Source organism: Triturus cristatus, chromosome 4_1 (genome assembly GCF_964204655.1).
Source record: "Triturus cristatus chromosome 4_1, aTriCri1.1, whole genome shotgun sequence".
Taxonomy (NCBI): domain Eukaryota; kingdom Metazoa; phylum Chordata; class Amphibia; order Caudata; family Salamandridae; genus Triturus; species Triturus cristatus.
In genome coordinates this window covers 843,844,309-843,863,935 of record NC_140585.1, presented here as the reverse complement: position 1 = coordinate 843,863,935, position 19,627 = coordinate 843,844,309, and the positions used below count along the sequence as shown (strand labels likewise).

At 40.5% G+C, this 19,627-nt stretch overlaps 1 protein-coding gene across 2 annotated transcripts in view; it reads left to right on the top strand.

Annotated features, from left to right (window-relative positions):
• TAF3 (TATA-box binding protein associated factor 3) overlaps positions 1–19,627 on the top strand; it is a 626,060-nt gene that overhangs the window by 605,298 nt on the left and 1,135 nt on the right. For both annotated transcript variants that reach the window (XM_085653532.1, XM_085653531.1), the window contains one exon: positions 18,368–18,474. In XM_085653532.1, coding sequence (XP_085509658.1) covers positions 18,368–18,474 — 107 coding nt within the window. The remainder of the gene's footprint in view (positions 1–18,367; positions 18,475–19,627) is intronic.

Here is a 19,627-nt window from a genome sequence, read left to right as displayed (position 1 = left end):
CTGTGATTGTGGTCAAATCACTTAATCTCCCCATGTCTACAACCAAAATGAATTTGATCTTGTGTGATGTAACCGATGCTCATGTAAAGCATTCCAATACCTGAAAAGTCTGCACTATATAAAACTGCAAATACACAAAAAATAAGTGTTTTGCACACTTCTGTCATTGGGCTACATGTGGGCTACATCTGGGTGATATTTGGGCTACATTTGGGCTCTTTTGTCTCTGGTGGCCATCTTGGGAGATTTATTTGTTATGAAGTTTCCTTATTTCCTCATTTACTCCAGTCTCCTCAGTAGGAAATACTTTCAGTTTTTTACTTGGTTCCATCAAGAAGGCATTCAGATGTGTCACACATTTGCCATAAATTCTGAATGTTAGCACTCTAGTTGCTCATTAGATCACTGTAGTAGAGCTACTGCTCACCAGGGAAGTCTGCTGCTGGTATTCAAAGTGCATGTTTCAGTCTGCATGTCAGAATTTTTTTATGACATAGAAGAGGATTTGAGGAGTCAAAATGTGCCCTAATTTTTCTTTCTGCAGCACTAATCATAATTTCTATGGCAAAATGAATGCCCTCATTGTGTTCCTTTGTAAATTAAATGTTTTAAGAATTACCACTTTATTCCAACCAAGATGGCTTCAGGTGTGCCATACGTTTGTCATAAGTAGGACTGTTAGCGCTCTAGTTGTTCTTTAGAACACTCTGGGGAGCTGCAGTAGAACACAAAGGAATCAACTGACAGTCTCTGCCCTTGTTGGATGTACATGTTTTACTGAGAATGTCAGACTTCATTCTCACTTGACTGAGAAAGATAAATATGCTCTCAGTTAGCTTATAGATCACCTTCCAAACCTCTGTGGGAAAAGCATGAGAAAATAGTTTTCTCTCAAACATGATTCATGATATCACAGCAGAAGGCTTTTTCACATGGTAAAATCACTTTAGAACCCACCACAATTCCTAAAATGAGTATGGTACCATCAACAAATGATTTATAATTAGGCTGTCCGGAATTCGGTTTAAACCGAATCTAACCGACACTACCCTACCGAATGAAAATCAGCACGCTCGGTTTAAACCGAGTGTCACTGATTTTCATAGCTGGCGGGGGAGAGGAGCTGTTGTGGTCTGCCGTCTGTCTGACTGCGGCCGCACCGATTTCATATTTGCGAACTTGTGCCATCTGCTGGAATACAGCGTAAGTACACCTGGCTGCCGTCCTGGCTTTGAAGTGCGAGCCAGGAATGGATCAGGGGAGGGGCACGGCTAATAATGCACTCGTTATCTGTCCTCTTCACGTGGTTGCTCTGCCGCATGACATTGGCCTTGGGAGAGGGGCATGGGGTGTACCCCCCCCCCCCCCCAGGTGAGCAGCTGCTTTATTTGGCCCGGCATAAGTTCCCACCACACCATACTGTCCCCTCCTAGGCTGAATTGGGACTGCTGGAGGCTGATCTCTGTCTCCCGCAGGCTGAGCATCGGTGTGAATGTGCAGAGACAGGACTCGAACCCCAGAGACAAACCGAGTCAAGGTGAGAGCTGGCAGACGGGAAATGAGATTTGCAGTGCGGAGCACATACTACTGGAGTGGCGGGGAAACCGGCAGGCCCAGACAAGGTGGACTCGTCTGCATTTCGCGGATGGTATGTGGCATAGGCATCGTGCATTTGCACAGTGATCCTAATAAGACCAGTCCTGATGCGCAACACTACCAACTTGGGATTAGCACCCCCACTCGCGCCCACGATTTTCAAATTGGACTCAAAGGGCTTCAGCCATCCCCCCACCCCCCCACCCCCCTCCCCCCGTCGTGTGTGGCAGCCCGGGCTGAGACAGCTTCAGGGCACGAACACAGCCGCACCCGAGCACTTCACCGGTCTTTAAAAGACCATTTGCATGTTAATGAGGTCTCGCTGTTGTTTCACCCCTTCTAAGAGCCCCTGCAGTTCCACTCTGTCTATGGCTTAGAAGATTCAGCCCCCCCCCCGAAATTATTTCTTAGCCCCCCCCCCCAAATTTGGCTCTAGTTGCGCCTCTGTTCCGACATAGTTCTGTCTTGCTTTTTTGAGTGCTTACATTGGCTCCTTGTTTCTTCTGTTTCCGTTCTTGTGTATAGGATTTAAACTTCAAATGGAACTAGAGGCATTCAAATAATACTGGGGTGAATTGTTGTTCACTGATGCCGGTGAGATTTGGATGGAAGGGGTGAAAGGCAGCTCGGGGAGGCCGCACAGAAGGACCACAGGTTTCCTGAGGTCAGCGTCAGCATCGCAACAACAAGATGTCTTTCAGAGTCCAACTCAAGAGTGGGACTGAGGGTCGAGTGGCTTTCATCAGTTCCAGTCTACGAACATTAACATCATTTCTGAAGCTCTTTAAACACAGTAGATATTGTTATGGTTATTATCGCAAAAGTTCGGCATTACCTGCAAAGTAGACCTATGTTAATATATGCTTGGCTGACGTGTCAGACCTATGTTAATATATGCTTGGCTCCTCACATTGGGACACTGCGCAGTATTTTTCTCTGTTTGTCCATATTCATGTATGTATACGTCGTGGGTTGTATATCCTGTTGTCAATACTGTATTTTGATTCTAAATTATGGTCCATATTAAATCCTGTTGAGGCTGTTGTGTGTCTTCTGTGCTTGAATTAGTTGATTGCCAAAAATCGTGTTGCCTACTGAGATACCTAGATACATGAAATCCAGCTGAGCCGGCGTTTTAATTGTCTGTTATAAGCCCATGTTTAAGGGCAGCTCTTGTTACATGTGCTGCCACAGATACATCACATCACTACATCATCTCCTTTCACACAGGACACACCAGATGCATACACAGACACACCACAGTTTTGACTATTCCTAAAAATTGTTGTTTGACCATTCACAAAAGAGAAGCCATTGGCAAATGGATTAGCAATACCTTTTAATAGTCTGTAAAATATAAATGTTTTAAGACCAGATTTTGGTTGCAAAACATGAACACATACAAGGAATCGTTATTTGAAAGGGCTGCCCTAAACCCGCACCTGCCAAATACCGATTCGGTATGGTGTACAAAAGCACAAACTCAGAATTTAACAAGCATTTGCAATGCAATAGGTCTCGCATTTACACGAGTTTGAGCTAATGACATTACAAATAAAAATGCCTTTTTTAAATTTTTGTTTTAAAAACATAAATAAAAGGCACTGTTATTTACAATGCCAATAGCTGAAACTCTCGCAACTGCGAGACCCAATATTGCACCCATGAGCCAATGCACACATCCTTGCGCCATAGTGCAAGGGTGCGTCTATTCCCTGAGTAGGAGTGCCCAAAACCATGAACATGTCACCAAGCTCTCACTTTCTGCAAATGACAACACATTGCTTCTAAATGAACTATGAGAACTGCCTGCCTTGCCTACAACGCCCAACACCCCCAGAAATCTCTCATTTCCAAAAAGTTCTCTCTGTACCCCGTAGTTCAAGAGGTGTGCCTTGCACAGAGCCACCCTTTTCAGGCACATTTCAGAAAGTGCTGACTTAACCTTCGAGTTGTAAAAATGTATTTGGACCTCATCTACACTGTACGTACACTGTCTATATACCATGCATCAATGAAGAAAGCAAGAAATAATAAACGCAAAGCGTTCCATAAACACCGGTAAAACACCGTTTCAGTTGTTTTTTATGGCGCGAAAATGAGTAACCACTGAAAAGCACTATTTTTTTGAGGTTTTGAAATCACTGGAAAACACTGAAAAAACACCACCAGAATTCACCAAAAATAGAAACTGAAAAAAGGAAAGCCTATTTATAATGTAACTAAAGTCTTAAAACCTTCTATTAACTGCAATGCTTTTTAATGAGGTGCTATCATGTATATTGGTCCCAAGATGGCTGCCAACACTTCTTGGATGAAGTGCTGACAGCCAATCAGATCTCACGATGAGTTGTGTGGTTAGGCTCCTCCCAGATATATATGTGATTTTACTTTTGATTTTCTCAGGAACTACTGAATGGATTTACACCATTTAAGCAAAAGGCACATGCGTGACCTGAGGACTACCTCTTTGCCAAATTTAAAGTAATTCTGTTCAGCTGTTCGGGCTGTACCTTCGACTAAAGGCCCTATGGGAAATGCATGGGGAAAACGTGTTTTGGGACCCCCCTTTTTTCTCAGCCCCCGCTTGACGAATGACCCCGAGACTTTCAGGGTAAGAGCTGAGCGGAGCGCCCCATTAGTTTTGAAAATTTCACGAAGATAAGTCAACCGGCGCCAAAGTTATTCAAAATAGAATTTTCAGATTTCCTATGGGAACTCGGTCCTAACTATAACTATCTACTGGCGACCGCCAGTAGATAATATATATATATATATATATATATATATATATATATATATATATATATATATATATATATATATATATATATATATATATATATATATATTTCATTCAAAGGTGTCCACCAACGGAGATGCACTCAAATACAGGCAGGAAACCGCAAATCCCAGCAGAGTCCTTTATTTAGACAACAACAGGCAGCATCCCCAGTGCAAAGTTAGCCCTACGCGTTTCAGAGCTGAAATGCTCCTTGTTCACGGGCTGTATGCAAATTGGCAGTTCTGCGCAAGCACTCGTCCTGTAATTGATTGCTTTTATACCCTCAGGTGTATAATGTATGTGTGTATGGATGGCTTTTCTTTGCCAGAAAACAGGCGGGCACTCCAGGGTGTATTAACAATGAAGAATTTAATGTGAAACAATAGTTCCGACATGTTGTTCTCACTAGAGTCTTTGTCAAAGTGAGTGTGCCCCATCACCAATCGAAATATAAAACAGTGCATAGACATAAAAGGGTGACTGCACGTAGTCCAGGACACTTACTTTGAAATAAAGAGCACAAAAAAAAATTCAAATATACAATTTCAATTCATGTCATCAAATGCAATTATATAAACATCCTTAACAGAACTAGACATATCCAACATAAATAAATCATGTCATTAATATCATGAGTAATTCTCGTGGTATTGTGTTGTCTGATAGGCATCCCTCCAAGTCAGCAGCAGAAACTGAATTGCAAAATCATTACTAATAGTTCTTCACCAGTGCTGAAAATCAAGATATACTATTAAAATGAATAAGTAATAAGTGACCATATCACCCGCATCCTAGATCATCCATATGTGTATCACGTGACCTGCAAGAGTTGAAGTGAAATCTGAACACTAATAACTGTGGCTGGGTACAAGCCGAAGGTGCAAGCTAAAATGTGGAATAAGTTCCCCCAAGGATAGCGGGAAGCACAACCATGATATTGCTTCCCGATTGGGCTAGGTTAACAAGGTGTAATCGCGTTGTGAAAAATATATGAACGGCTGTGGTCCCAGATGGTAAGGCACAGTGAGAAGCAGACCCCTTAAATGTCCAAATGGCTCCCAAACACAAACTGATCCACCCATTATCGACACTGCAGGAGTGGTATTGTGGGGGACAGTCTCATAAAAACATCTGCTTGACAATGCAATTGTATAGAATTCTACTACCCATTTTTCTCCTACGACCCTGCCAAATAATCACGACATCACCGGTGTAAATGCTGTAAGACCTGCTGCTGATCCATGTTGTATAGAAATAAATTATAGGTAACAATCTCATCCCAGATAAACTGAACAAAAGCAAGGCAAAGTGTCCCTAGTATCCATCTCAGGAAACCAGTTCAAAAATATTCATCCTATATGAACCTCCACTTACTTGTCCTTGTTGACCCCATAGGATATTTGGTTTGAAGATGCAGAATGTATTTTGACTCCATTCATCACAGAATTTTGCGTCTGCAAATATTCCTTTGTATCATTTCAATTCCAAAACATATGAGTTTACCTGTATCCCTTAGACATATACCTTTGAAATACAGTACTTGCCCCATATTTCAAATTATAGGTACATATATAGAATAGTCAGAAGTACAAGTCAGTAAATGAATACATTTCTTCCTGCCAGTTCACATTATCAGTACATTTACACCCTTTGTATTGTCCACATTTATGGAAACCCTTAGTTGAGCCCAACCTCTTACTCTTGGAGTTATTTGTGAAAAAGCTATTCGACAATAAATCCTCCCGGGATTTCCGTTTCCTGGATGTAATAGAAGGTTTCGGGTTTCAGCCCAGGCAAATAATCTTTTTTCAGGAGAATTCAGTATTTGGCCAAAATAGATCTAATTCTACCGGACTCTAAGTAGTGATTACACAAGTGCATTCCCTCCCTCATCTTCTAGTATTCGGGAATAAGAGTTGATTTCAATTTAGCGGTTCAGCTTTCTGGTTAGCTATTTTTAATGTCTTATTAGAGTATCCCTGCATTCTGAATCTGCTCTCATTGTGGCCCTTCTCATTTAGAAACTCAGCTTACTCATTAGATACACGCTTGGCTCTCAACATTTCACCAGAAGGAATTGTATTGATTAGAATGGTGGCTATTAAAGCAGAGATAACTATTTCCTGCTGTCTCTTTTCTGTGTAGACTAGTGTACTCTAAGTCCCCCTCCACTCTGATCTTGACATCAAGAAACTCCATCTCTTCCCTGTTCATCTGGGATCTAAATGTTATATGGATTGTGATTGAGTATGTCAAAACATTTTCTAGTCTTCTTCTTGGAGCCCTTCCAGACAAGAAACAAATATTCAGTGTAGCTGGTCAGAAAGATAACATGTTTTGTATTTTCCGAAATTGAATCTGTCCAGACAATCTGCGCCTCTCACTAGTCCATCACAAGATTTGCGTAGCTGGGAGCTAAGCAGATGGCCATTGCGTTCGTGGTCACCTGTCTGTAATAGCAGTTGTGGTCATATATACTGATGGGTTTGGTTTTCAAAAAGTGCCCACAGGCACTTACCCCCAGGTCACGATCTATACAAGTGAAAAGTGAATTTGCATACATAGGTATCATAATAAATGTGTCCTCCCAGTTGAGGTCTTATATTTCAGAATGGAAATCCGTACTATCTCTGCTGTCTGATGGTAGTGTTAGTACAAACGTAAAGAGAAAATTATTGGTATGAACTGCAGTGTTCTTAAGTAGTCCCTCATTAGAGGAGCCAATAGGTCTTCCAAGAGGGTTCTCAATATTTTTGCGAACTGTTGGCAGTACATAGAAACATGTTATTTTGGGGGTATGATCACGTAGGAAAGTATATTCTTCAAAATCCGGGAGTCCCTGATCTCACCATTGTACCAAAAAGTCATGATGATTATTAATGAATGCCCTATATTTACTAAGAGCAATACTCTCGTAGCATTCTGTGGAATTCAATTATCTTTTTTTTTAATGTATTTTATTTTATTAGCCATAAGTATAATACGTCACAAACAAACACGTAAGTAGATACAATTAGCACAATCCAACATAAGTACAAGAGAGCACAAAGGATGAAACTTGCATTACGCAATCGGAATAAACATGGAGAGTAAATTTGTTAACATATGCACAAACCAAATTAAAATATACACATTCTCATCCCACTGAACATAGGAACAGACCCGCTTAAATTTTAGCCAAGAGCGTGGGCCTCTGGCTTTAGCAAGCGCCATCTCCATTTCATATATATCTCTCAACAGGACCTAAAAATCTTTAATACTAGAACTTATTGTTGTTATCCAGGCTCGAGCAATACACAAACGAGCACATACAATTATGATTGAAACAGAAAATCCAGTAAGACAACCCCGTTCTTCAATTGTCCCCAGTATTATTTCCTTTTCAGTCATCTGGATATCATGACCCACTAACATAGAAAGAGCATAGTTAACACCAGACCAAAATGAGCTCAACCTTGGGCAACTAATAAACATATGCCGTAAGTCGGCAGCAAACTCCTGACATTTCTGGCAATATGATTTAGATGATAATGATTGGTTCACAGCCCATTTAGAGATATACTCTAGAGTGTGATATAGCATACTGGCTTCTTGTAGCAATGCTTTTTTGTACACTGTAATGATTGTATTTTAATTGTGCTTATAAGATATCTTGCATATCGAATAAAAGCTTATGATGATGATGATGATGATATAGCATAAATATAGCCCGATGCTGCTGCAATTTCAAATTCACGGATGCGACTGCTAAATCTATGGTCTCCAGTGATTCCTGTATTTCTTCTTTAGTTATGACTATATTGAACATCCGACTTAGCTTTAGTGCAATCTGCATCCCATCGTCACTGACATTAGCTAGCAGTGTCTGATATACTTTGCCTATACGCCCTCGACCTAAAATCTGAAAGAATGCTGACAAAACCTCAGATGAAAAGGGCATCTGTAGTAGGCCAAGTCCTCGAATAAGGTAATCTCTAATTTGCAAATACTTAAAAAAATGTACTGTGGGATACCCCATACTCTTCTTTCAAAACAGCAAACGAACGAAACCCTTGCCCATCATACAGCTGCCCAAGCTGTACTATACCCTTACTTTGCCAACTTTTCCCAACATAGTCATGAAATATCTCCGGTAGTATGGGGTTCCCCCAAAGCCTGATATGCACATGTAACTTTGGAAAAGAATATGCCTTAGAAACGTCCTGCCATATCCTAACAATATCCCTAACTACCTTAAAGCCAACCCTCTTATAGTAATTGGGGTCGGCAGTTTTATATAACAAAAACCCTGTGTCAAGGCCACAGGCCACTTGATATGAGAACCAAGTTGTCCCAAAATCGGGGTCCCTGAAGCAAGCTTTGTATTCGGCTGGCAAATGCAGCCCAAAAGTATAATTTAAAATCTGGTAATTTGAAAACGCCCTGTTTATATGACAACTTAATATACTGAAGCGCTCTCCTTCCAGGCCGTTAACTTTAAATGAAACTGCCTGTTACACTATCTAAATGTTTAAAAAATGCCAACGGTACCCTCAAAGGAATTGTACAAAATAAATACAAAAACTTAGGGAGTATATTCATTTTTACGATATTGCACCTACCAACTATACTGAGAGGGAGGTGATGCCAACTACGCAATTTAGCAACCACCCTCTTAAGTAGTGATTCATAATTTAATTGAATCACCTCCTCTACTCGACTACTAATGCATACTCCTAAATACGTTGCCGTTTGTGTAATGCCCAATGCAACTGGAGCCATATCGGATTGATAATTCAAGATTGTCTGTGTTTTGTTTAAGTTTAATTTATAGCCTGAAAAAAGCCTAAAACGTTGAGCTTCAAGTGTAAGCTCGTTATTAGCATCTTCAGGCTTAGTTGTATAAACTGCTATATCATCTGCATACGCAGTTAATTTAAGATCCAGCCCATTAAATGAAACTGAGGGAATTTTAACGTTCTGCAGCAAATGTTGTATAAAAGACTGTATGTAAAGGGCAAACAATAACGGAGACAAAGGACAACCCTGTCGCGTGCCCCTTTGAACAGCATATTATGATGGAGAGGCCGTTAAGCTTAACAGAAGCTGTCGGATTGATATAAAGTTTCTTTATCGCCGAAATAAACCTCTGGCCAAGACCAAGTGCTGTCAGTTAGCCATAAACATCCCCAGACCACGCGGTCAAAGGCCTTCTCTGCGTCCAACATCAGCATCCCAACACGCGATTTTAACTGGCCAGCAACATCAAATACAGCAATAGCTGTATTGATGTGGGCCGCCGAGTCTCTCCCAGGGACAAAACCATGCTGCTGCGTTGAGACTAGAACGTGAATAACAGGAGCCAGCTGAGAGGCCAAAATGTTCGAGAAGATTTTGGCGTCTGCATTAATCAATGAGATTGGCCGATATGAAGTCATCTCCTCTACAGATTTCCCCTTTTTAGGAAACACAATAATATTAGTGATATTCCAAGAGGACGGGGCATTTTCCCCTTGCATAATTGCATTACGTAGCACCAAAAAAGTCGGCACTAGAATGTCTTTAAAATTCCAAGGGAATTGTAACTTCTCCAACAACTTTACCAGTAGGCAGTGTACTAATCGCTTCCTCAATCTCCACAGATTCAACATCTCTTTGCAAAGGCTCAGAGAGAGATGAATTCAGAATGGGCATTACGCTTTCTTGGATATACTCCATAGCAATTTGCTGATTGAGGCAGGTAGAATTGCCATACAAACCAGCATAATATCGCTTACATTGTTCCACTATATCTTCAGATTTAGTATAGGCTAGCCCGTCTGTCCCCTTGATTAATTTATTATTGGATCTAGCCCTTAAATCCGCTATCTGATTAGCCAGCAAATGCCCAACCTTTTCCCCATACTCGTACTGTTTAGACTTAAACTTGTGATAAGTGTTTGCTACTTTGTCCCTTAAATTTCTGTGAAGTTTAGCTCTTCCTTCAATAACCAGCTGATATACCTGCTGTTCACAGGGATCTTTTGTAACAATAGCAGTAGCATGTTTTTGCTCCAAGACTAAATAAAACCTATGCTCCTGTTCCAACTGACGTACCCCCAACTAGTTCTGCTTCATGATATATATTGCAGCGTAACCCCTCTGACTAAAGCCTTCATACAGTCCCAAACTATTGCAATAGGCACTGTACCTAAATTCTTATCAATATATTCCCCCAATATTCCTTGCATGTATCTCACATATTCTGGATTGCCAAGAAAGTGCCTAGGAAAAGAAAATCCCCGCCCTACGACTTTATCCCACAGCCAAGCCTGTATTGTCAACATCACAGGATTGTGATCAGATGTTATTTTAGGACATACCTCGATAAGTGCACTTTCGAGAGCCTCATTATTTTTAAAAATCATATGTATTCTAGTATATGTTTTATGCCGATGAGAATAGAATGTGTATCCTGGCACCGTAGGGTATAATCTTCTCCAAGCATCTTCCAGTTGGTGAATGTGGAGAAGATTCAAAATAGCAGCCCTAGTCCTGCCCATTCTACCGCTGGATAAAGTATTAGTAGTGTCCATCTTTTTATCTAAAATACAGTTGAAATCCCCCATGACAATCAACTCGCCAGCCCAATCCAATAATTCAGAACATAGATAAACAAAAACATCAGGACAATCAATATCAGGGCCATATACCGTGCATACTGTAACCTTGCGCCCATAAATCAACAACTGTGTGCCCATCTCCCTTTAGAGTGGGCCTTTGTTTGAAGCACTGATACAGCAATTTTTGGACTTCAAAATAGCTACTCCTCGGATAGAGAATGATTGCGAAGTACTAACAATTATGTGATATGCCAGCTGTTTTAAATACATTCTGTCCTTAAAAACAAGATGTTTCGGAGAGCCCCAATATATGAGGCTTAAATACCCGAAGTTCCTCCGCTACCAAGCGGCCCTTACCCGCATTATTAAGCCCAGACACATTCCAACACACACATTTTAAATACGGCATTTAACCATATCTTTTAAGCTAAGCAAATAACATCTCCCTCATTGCGTATCCCCTTCTCTTGTGCTCTACCAGTACTACCTTAACTAAACTATGGCTAATGAAACCCCACCCACCCTGACCCCCTTCCCAATGACCACTAAAAAAAACAGTTGACCAGTAGCAGCCAGTTAATCTCGTCTGACCCTCCCACTCAACCCACCCCCGTGCCTACTGAAAGGAATCACCCCCTTCTCTGCTGTCCCAAATTGACAGCATAAGGAGAACGCTCCCTCCCTACCCCCCGCAAAGCCCCAAGCCACCGCCCCCACCCGCACCTCCCAAAATGAACATTTTCCGGTGTATAACAGCAAATAAGATATTAGACTGTAAGAGTATTATATATTATACTGTTATAAAGCAAATTGTCATGAGCATAAACAAACAAAGATTATTTCTCTCTGTTAGCCCAGGAAAGGAAAAAAAAAGGATTTTTATAAAATGTTAGAATTTTTTTTAGTGCCTTCAATCTTTCTATAAAAAAATTGTAAATTGATACTTGTATAGCGCACTACTCACCCGCAAGGGTCTCAAGGCGCTTGTACGAATACCGCTGTGGAACCCATCCTGGCTTTCCCTGTGAGGTGTCCACTCCTGGGCACCCCCAAGGTGGAGGCCAGACATCCTTAGCGTTGTGGGGGCCGTTGTGGAGATTAAGCAAGCTATTGCCCAGAGTTGCAGAGTGGGACTCCATGATTGGAATAGGCACCGAGGCGAGAATTGTCAGGTCCGTGGAATTTTTTTTTGGAGCCCAAGACCCGCCGAGGCGGGGAATTGAACCCTGGTCCCGGGCCAGACCTCTGCATCAGGGTCTGCCGCTCTAACCATTGAGCCACACTTCTCCACACTTCTCCTCCTTTCTTGGCAACATCTTGCCATTCTGATAAAGCTTGTTGAGCTTCGTGTTCGTCAGAGAAGAAGTGTAATCGGCCATCCTTTAGAACTTTTAAACGCGCAGGCTCCTGTAGAAGAATATGTGAGCACACATCCTTAAACGGGTCCGTCAATTGACGCAGCCGCCATCTTTTGTCCATTGTTTGTTTACATAGGTCAGATCTCACAAATATTGATATTGTGTCCACCTTTACGGGGGCAGATGGGCGCGCCTTCAGATATTTTGCTTGTCGCACCAAAAAATTGCCCAAAAACACCAAAATCGGCCTTGCGAAGTTGAACCTACTTTGATTTGCCTGTGAGATAAACAATGGTAACCTGTGAGCTTGCTGAACTAACGTGTCCATATCCCAATCTGCCAGGTCAGGAAAAGCTTTCTGAAAGACTCACAATAAAAGCCCAGGGATATGAGCCTTCCGTCCCTTCGGTTATGTCGCCGTTGCCGATTTTCAAGGTCTTCGAGCTTAGCTTGTATAATCCCCATTTGATAATCTTGTGATTTTGTGAGATTCACTGTAAATGTGTTAGCCTCCTCAACTGCTGCAACTCGCTTCTGTAACTCTGTGACCTCAGAAGAAAGCTGAGTAACCTTAGACATGACATCCTGCAGTACTTGCTTTATTTCTTTGCTTTCAGCTTGAGCCGGTTGGTAATACTCTTGGGCCTCAGCTCTTTGACTTGCCAATGCTTGCATTATTTTACCCAATGATGGCTCCTCACACACAACCGGTCGCTGACCACTGTAAAGCATTTCTATTTCCGCAGCTACAAATGGTGAAGATACCGAGCTCGTAGCCAAAAATGCAGATATCGAAGAGCCAAAGGGTAAGCTTTCCACTGCTGATTCGGTCAGTGGTGCTGGTAAGCCTGATAGACTATGACTTAGATCACAAGGCGACCCAATTATCTATGGGCCTCCTTCTCATAAATGCTAGTATTGGTAATGACCACATTGCCGCCATTGTCTGATGGTTTGTCATCAGTGGGGCTATCCACCTGGCATGACTTCAATGCCTCCCTTTGTAAGTGTGACAGATTATTTTCCCAATTGGATCTCATGTTCCTCAAGGAGACAAGTTCCTTGCTCGCTATTTCATGAAAGATATCTATATTGTCATTTGGGGTACTGGTGATGATTTTTGATTTAGGCTGAAAGTCACTCCTCCCAGATGTACTAATATCTGCGCCATTTTCAACAAAATTTCCCTCATAGTAATGTTTCTATCGATACGGTTAGAAAGGAATCAGGATATTCTTGGGTATTGGGAATTCCAGTAGCAGAAGTGATTTAATTTAATGAAGTGGGATGTCACAGTACTTGGGCTGTAGTACACAGTCCAAGTGCAAACTAAACGTATTGAAACAATACAGGTAAAATTCTCTGAACGGACTTGAAGATTAAATGTATAGTATCAGGCTATCAATGTCAAACCATACCCACTTAATTAACATAAACCATTTAAAGGTGCATAAACTCCAAGATGGTGATTCTGCAGCTCTGTGTTGGAACCGTACTCTGTTAATGTGGCTGGTTTGATGTTAAACAGAAGCTCACTTCCTATTACACATCAGTAAGCTGGTTGTATCCTGCTTTTGTGTCTGCTTGACATGACAGAACCTCAAAGAAGGAAGTACACTGACTAAAATTAATCTGAGGGAAAGAATGTGGCTTCTTTTCTTCTCATAAGATTCTTTGAGCAGGCACTGTTTGCTAAATGTATAATTCACATTGGAATGACCCAAGAATGATTTATGATATACTTGTTGCAACATAAATACACCATTATAATGCTGTAGACAGTGAAAGAGGCCATTTTTATTTCGTAGGTGAAAACACCATCTTCAGAAGTAGAACCTGCAGAAGATTTTACAAAAATTACCCTGACATCCTCTATATACAATAGAGTGTCAATGTTTAGTTAGCCCTAAATTAAATTTGTTTTCCAATTTGAATTTAACAGTAGTAACTTGTTAGAAATAATACCAGATTGCTGATACTCTATCATAAAGACATATACATCTGTTATTTTTTTTATTTGTAGTAAGTGGTACAGCATCAGCCTTTTATGCCACAATTCAATCTATTCCAAAGAAATCAAGATAATAGTTTTATAGTGTGCATATCAAAGGCTTGATGGCGATAGAAGATATCACTACCCACGACTACAGTGAATGAATTTCTCCTGGTCTGTTGTTAACAGAGAATATGAATATCACTCCCTTTGGATTTGTACAATATCGTAAGAAGGATTGCTTTTTTGTTCCACCATTTTATTGTTCATGGTATATACAAAGTGGTGTGCTTTCAAGTAAGTATGTGAGTAGCAATATAGAACTTGAAGTTAAACTGTGCAGGACATAATTGTATATTACAGATGTGTTTGAAAACAAATCTGATGTGTGCAAGTTATTCCTGTTTATTTTGAATGCCTTATGAGTAATTTCAATTGTTGTGAATGACTTGTATAAAAAGAACATTTTTAAATTCACCTCGGTAGAAAAAGCCAAACAAAGCTTTGTTTCATGAAACACGTCAAGTAAAGGACCAGTGGACAAGTTATGTAGAGAATGCGTGGTAAACGTTTTAAATGGTTGTGCATCCACTGGAAAGCAGTGCATATCATTGAAACTTTTCTATGTCACAAGAACCTTTGGTAGAGACCTCTGCAGCTGGAGATGTTAGTTATATTAACCAAACAACACTTCCATAAATACATATGTTATGGATATTCATGTGCTACTAATGGACCCAAGGGTGATTTATTTCCTGTTTAAACAGACTTCTCATTGAAGAAAATGAGACTCCATTGAAAGTAGGCAGCTATTGGAATTTAACACCAGGCCCATTCTTAAATATATTGGAAAGGATAGATCTCCTTGGAAGACACAGGGAAGTAAGTAATAAAGAGCATAATGTCTGTTAGAGAAGTGGATCAAAGGTAATATTTCTGTGCAACCCATCAAAATGTTACTTGAATGTCCAGTGGCTCATTTGCTAGATTAGATTATAATAATATAACTACTTGACTCATGAACTCTATTAGCAATTTAAAAAATTGTAAACCTAGCATTAATACACACTGTTTTTAAATTCAAAAATAATAATTTTCTAATTATGACTCGGTACCTTCCACAAAGATAGTATGAGCATTCAAAAAGAATTAATGATAGTCAAAAGACCATGAAAAACTACAATGTGGAAAAATTAATCATCTATCCCTTGTAACTAGAGCATTTCCTGCCTGCCGGTCCCGAATCTGTCAGGCAGAAAGACTAGCGCTCTGGGGGTGGTGTTGCAGGTGGGGCGATAGTGCAACCTAATGCCAGGATTGGCTGGCCCCAACCCCAATTAAAAAAAATACTTCTTCATGGCGATTTATGGGCTTTTTGCCACCCTCAGGTGGGGACATTGTGGATAATCCACCAATCTTCCTCCAGGGTGGACAGAAAGACTGTTGTGTTAAGAGATTGGTGTGTGGCCCAATGTCAGGATGGGCAAGCCTCCACCCCATTCTTTTCTCAAATGCATATTCTGAGTGAGTAGTGGGACTTCTGCGGGTAACCCAAATATCTTCCACAAGAGGACAGAAAGATGGTTTAGGATTTAGGGATGGGGTTGGAGCGAAATAGCAAGGCAAACTGACCCACACCCCACTCTTTGTGGGTTTAGGCGATATAGGATTAGGGGATTACCTAGCGGTGGGGGACGTGGCCCAATGTCCGGACTGCCATCCCACACCACAAACTTTTTATAAAAACGGGTACCTCTGGTGCCTTTTTGCTGCCTCCCTCTGTAGGCTTGGGCAGATTGGGATTACATTTCTCAATTGACCTCCCAGGTTTGGGCTGTGGTAGAAAGACTTTCATGCCCCCTAGTAGGGGTAGCTTTTGCCCATGCTTAGAGGGCCACTTTGTTTCATCTTGTAGCCATCCCTTGTGGCTAGTGGGTGAATCTCTGCTCAGTGACTGTCCCCATGTAGCAATTCTCAAGCATTGATGCACTAGAGAGAGGTGTCACTGTAAAGTACCTCTTTGCAACAGTAACTCTCCTGTGCAGGTCAGTGCGTAGGGGACTAAGCTATGCCCCTTAGTACCTATCAAACCGAAATCAGCAGTAGCCTTTAGGCTCCAGGTCTTTTCAGTTTCAGCACGCAGTGTGTCACTGAAACAAAAAATGCATTTCGAGAAGGGAAGCTCTTCTCCACTTTCCCCTGGCAGCCAAAAGTGAGGTTATAAAAAGAGCGCCAGAACGAGAGGGGTTTCCTGTCCTTACTGGAAGAACATGATTGATGTTCATGTTGTTCACATGAACATCGCGTCTTGAGCAGCAAAGGGGTTTTAAGAAGGATTCTTTTTTTTTTTTTTAAATAAAACATCGAAGGGTCTGTAACCACTATTTAAAGTTTGTTACGTCACACGCAGAATATTGTATCCTTTCACCTGTAAAGAAGTTGCATGGCTATTCACACACCCCTTTCACAGTAAGCAGATAGCAAGATTGGTTTCGGTTACAAGTGACAGACACTAAAGTACCTGCTAAATATAAGGCCAAATTATTTTGTGGAAACTACAGTCTGTAGTTGAATGCCAAACTACGTTAATTGCAATGGCGAATATTTTGAAAGATTTTATTATCTCATGAAATAAACTTCAATGTGCATTGCTTGACGTTAATGTGAACCCAGTGTCTATGTATTGAGGTGACTTGAACGTTTCAGTTGAATACATGGTAAAAACTCAAAAGAAAAATAGGGAAAGGGTGGAAATTGAATTGTATAGGAAAGTAAAATAACCTAATGTTTTCTTAGAAATGTGTATTGTATACAAAAGAATAAAGAACCAAATACAGCGGGGATAATACTCGCGGGCGTAGCTATGCTTCTTATTGTAGCATTTATAAAGTGTCTTTGTGTGTGTTTTACACCACTTATGGGGAGAGGGAGGATCACAAAGGCCTCCAGTTTGCATTGACTTCCATGGCATACTTTCGGAATGGATAAATGACTGTGGTGTTGGTTGTAGATTAACCTATATAGATGGGCTTGAGGTATGTGAGGTTTGGAGACATGCTCTGGACATACTGACAGGTGTTGGGCTTAAGCATGAAATGTTGCATCCAGGAAGAATAGGCGCTGTCACACAAGTCGGTTCTTGCCATTTTTCTGGTAGTCTGTAACATAAGGTAGGACCCACCATTGAGATTGATCACTGGGGTCTAAAGGTGTTCGACTATATGGGTCTTCAGTAAAAGAGAACTATCCCCTGAAGTCAGAGGGGGCAGGGGGTACACCTTCATAATGGTGCCATGGAGGAGAGACTGCGGGATATGTGGGAGGAGGACGGGGAATGATTGGACCTAAATACCTGCAAGAGAAGCCTAGTAACCAGATGAGAAAAATGCTGGAAATGAACGTTTGTAGGCAACCGTACTCAATTCTGGCCTACAGATGCAATTTTAAAACTAATAAAGGCACAATATTTAGAGGCAAGAAGGGTAGCCAGGTGTGGTTATTGTTCCACAGGTGAAGGGCAGGATTGATTAGGAATCAGTACTCCATTTTCTAGCCTTACCCAAATTCACACTTTTATGGCTGCAGATTCCATGGTCTGCTTCCTCCCTCCTGCATTCTGCCTTAATATTTCTGTGGATGATCTGCCAGTTAAACCAAAGATGAGGCAGTCTGTGTGGGGTATGCTGTTGGCAGACATTGTTGATGTCTATATGATCACAAATTAAAGTGGGAGCTCATACTATGGGCAATGACTAGTGTGAATTAGTTTTAAAAATGTGGGACACAATTTGATCACATTTTGCATGTAAAACATCAAAGTTAAGAGAAGAATCATAACTGTTCCTCATCACGCTTGCGTTTTTGTGATGCATTCATATAGTGGTTGACGGTGTGAAATCCTAATGCACCACATCAGTGTGGTACAGGTTGATGCCATTTTTACAGACTTGTGAATACAATGTATTGTACTCAGAAAGCGTTTATTTTGTTTTTGTTTATTTTAAGAATGGAACCTTTTTCAAATTGTCTTTAAATTCTATCCTTTACACATTAGATTCGAGATGAGTCTGGAAACCAGATCTGGATCTGTCCTGGCTGTAACAAGGTGGATGATGGTAGTCCAATGATAGGTTGTGATGATTGTGATGACTGGTACCACTGGTAAGATATTCTATCTTGTTGAGTTCTTAAAGCATGTGAGCACCTAAGCATACCCAAAACAATATGCTTAACCTTTATTCATTTAAGTATTTACTCAAAATCTGATTTTAGGGCGCACCTTTATTTTTAACATATGCTAAAGTATGACTTTGGAGCTGTAAATTCTTGTTTAATATAGAATGATGTGTTTTAATTGTTAAATGTGTACATTTCGTCACCTGTAAATCAGTGTACAACAGTTAACATCACTAGTCTCATGTAATCGGTGTCTAAAAGATAGTGCCGATAACTGTACCTACCCATTATGATCGAGATAGGCAAAAACGAAATTTCACCAACCTCACTTAGGATATGTTGTGCCACGGGTCATGTGGTACATCAGCTCATAGAGTCACTTCATGGCAGCCAAATGTAATTCTAACTGGATAATTGTCCTACCTTCAGGTTGGAACACATAGAATTGTTAAATGAGTAGTTTGGAGTTGGATAGATTGCATCTCTGTCAACAAAAATAGAGGCTGAGGAAATGGCTGAAGGACATTGAATTGACCCATGTAAAAGCATAGTCAAATGGATGATTTATGTGTCGGGACTAAGGAAACAAAGTGTGGTAAAACACTAAGACTACAGGAGTTTCAAATTTTTGGAAAACAAAAGGATTGAATTTGTTGGCCCCTGCGGTGCTGTTTGGAAGTTGTTAGGAAAGTTGGAATTCTCATATAAGTATTGTTGGGTGATAGTACTACTGAGACTATAGTTTTCTATATATTGGTAAGTAGGGATTCAATAGATTCTAGCAAAATTTGTTGATGACTGAAACTTGGGGAATACAGTCACAATGAAAAAAGGACAGGCTGGCATCCCTGCCTATGCTATTGTGGAAATTGTTTGAAATGTTGTGTTTCTGTCACATTTGAATTTTATCATTTTACTAAAATTATAGTCATTGACCTTAGATCAAGTATTTTAACTAGCCAAACAATTTCAACAATCCTTTTTTACCATAAAAATAAGATTATATATTAGAAATACCATATTTGAGTCATTTCCAGTATTACATAAAGGTAGAATAAATGAGTCCTGTTTTCCTCACTTATTTTGGCTGCAAATAAAATAAATTAAACTTCATTTAAACGTTATTTAAAATGCAAGG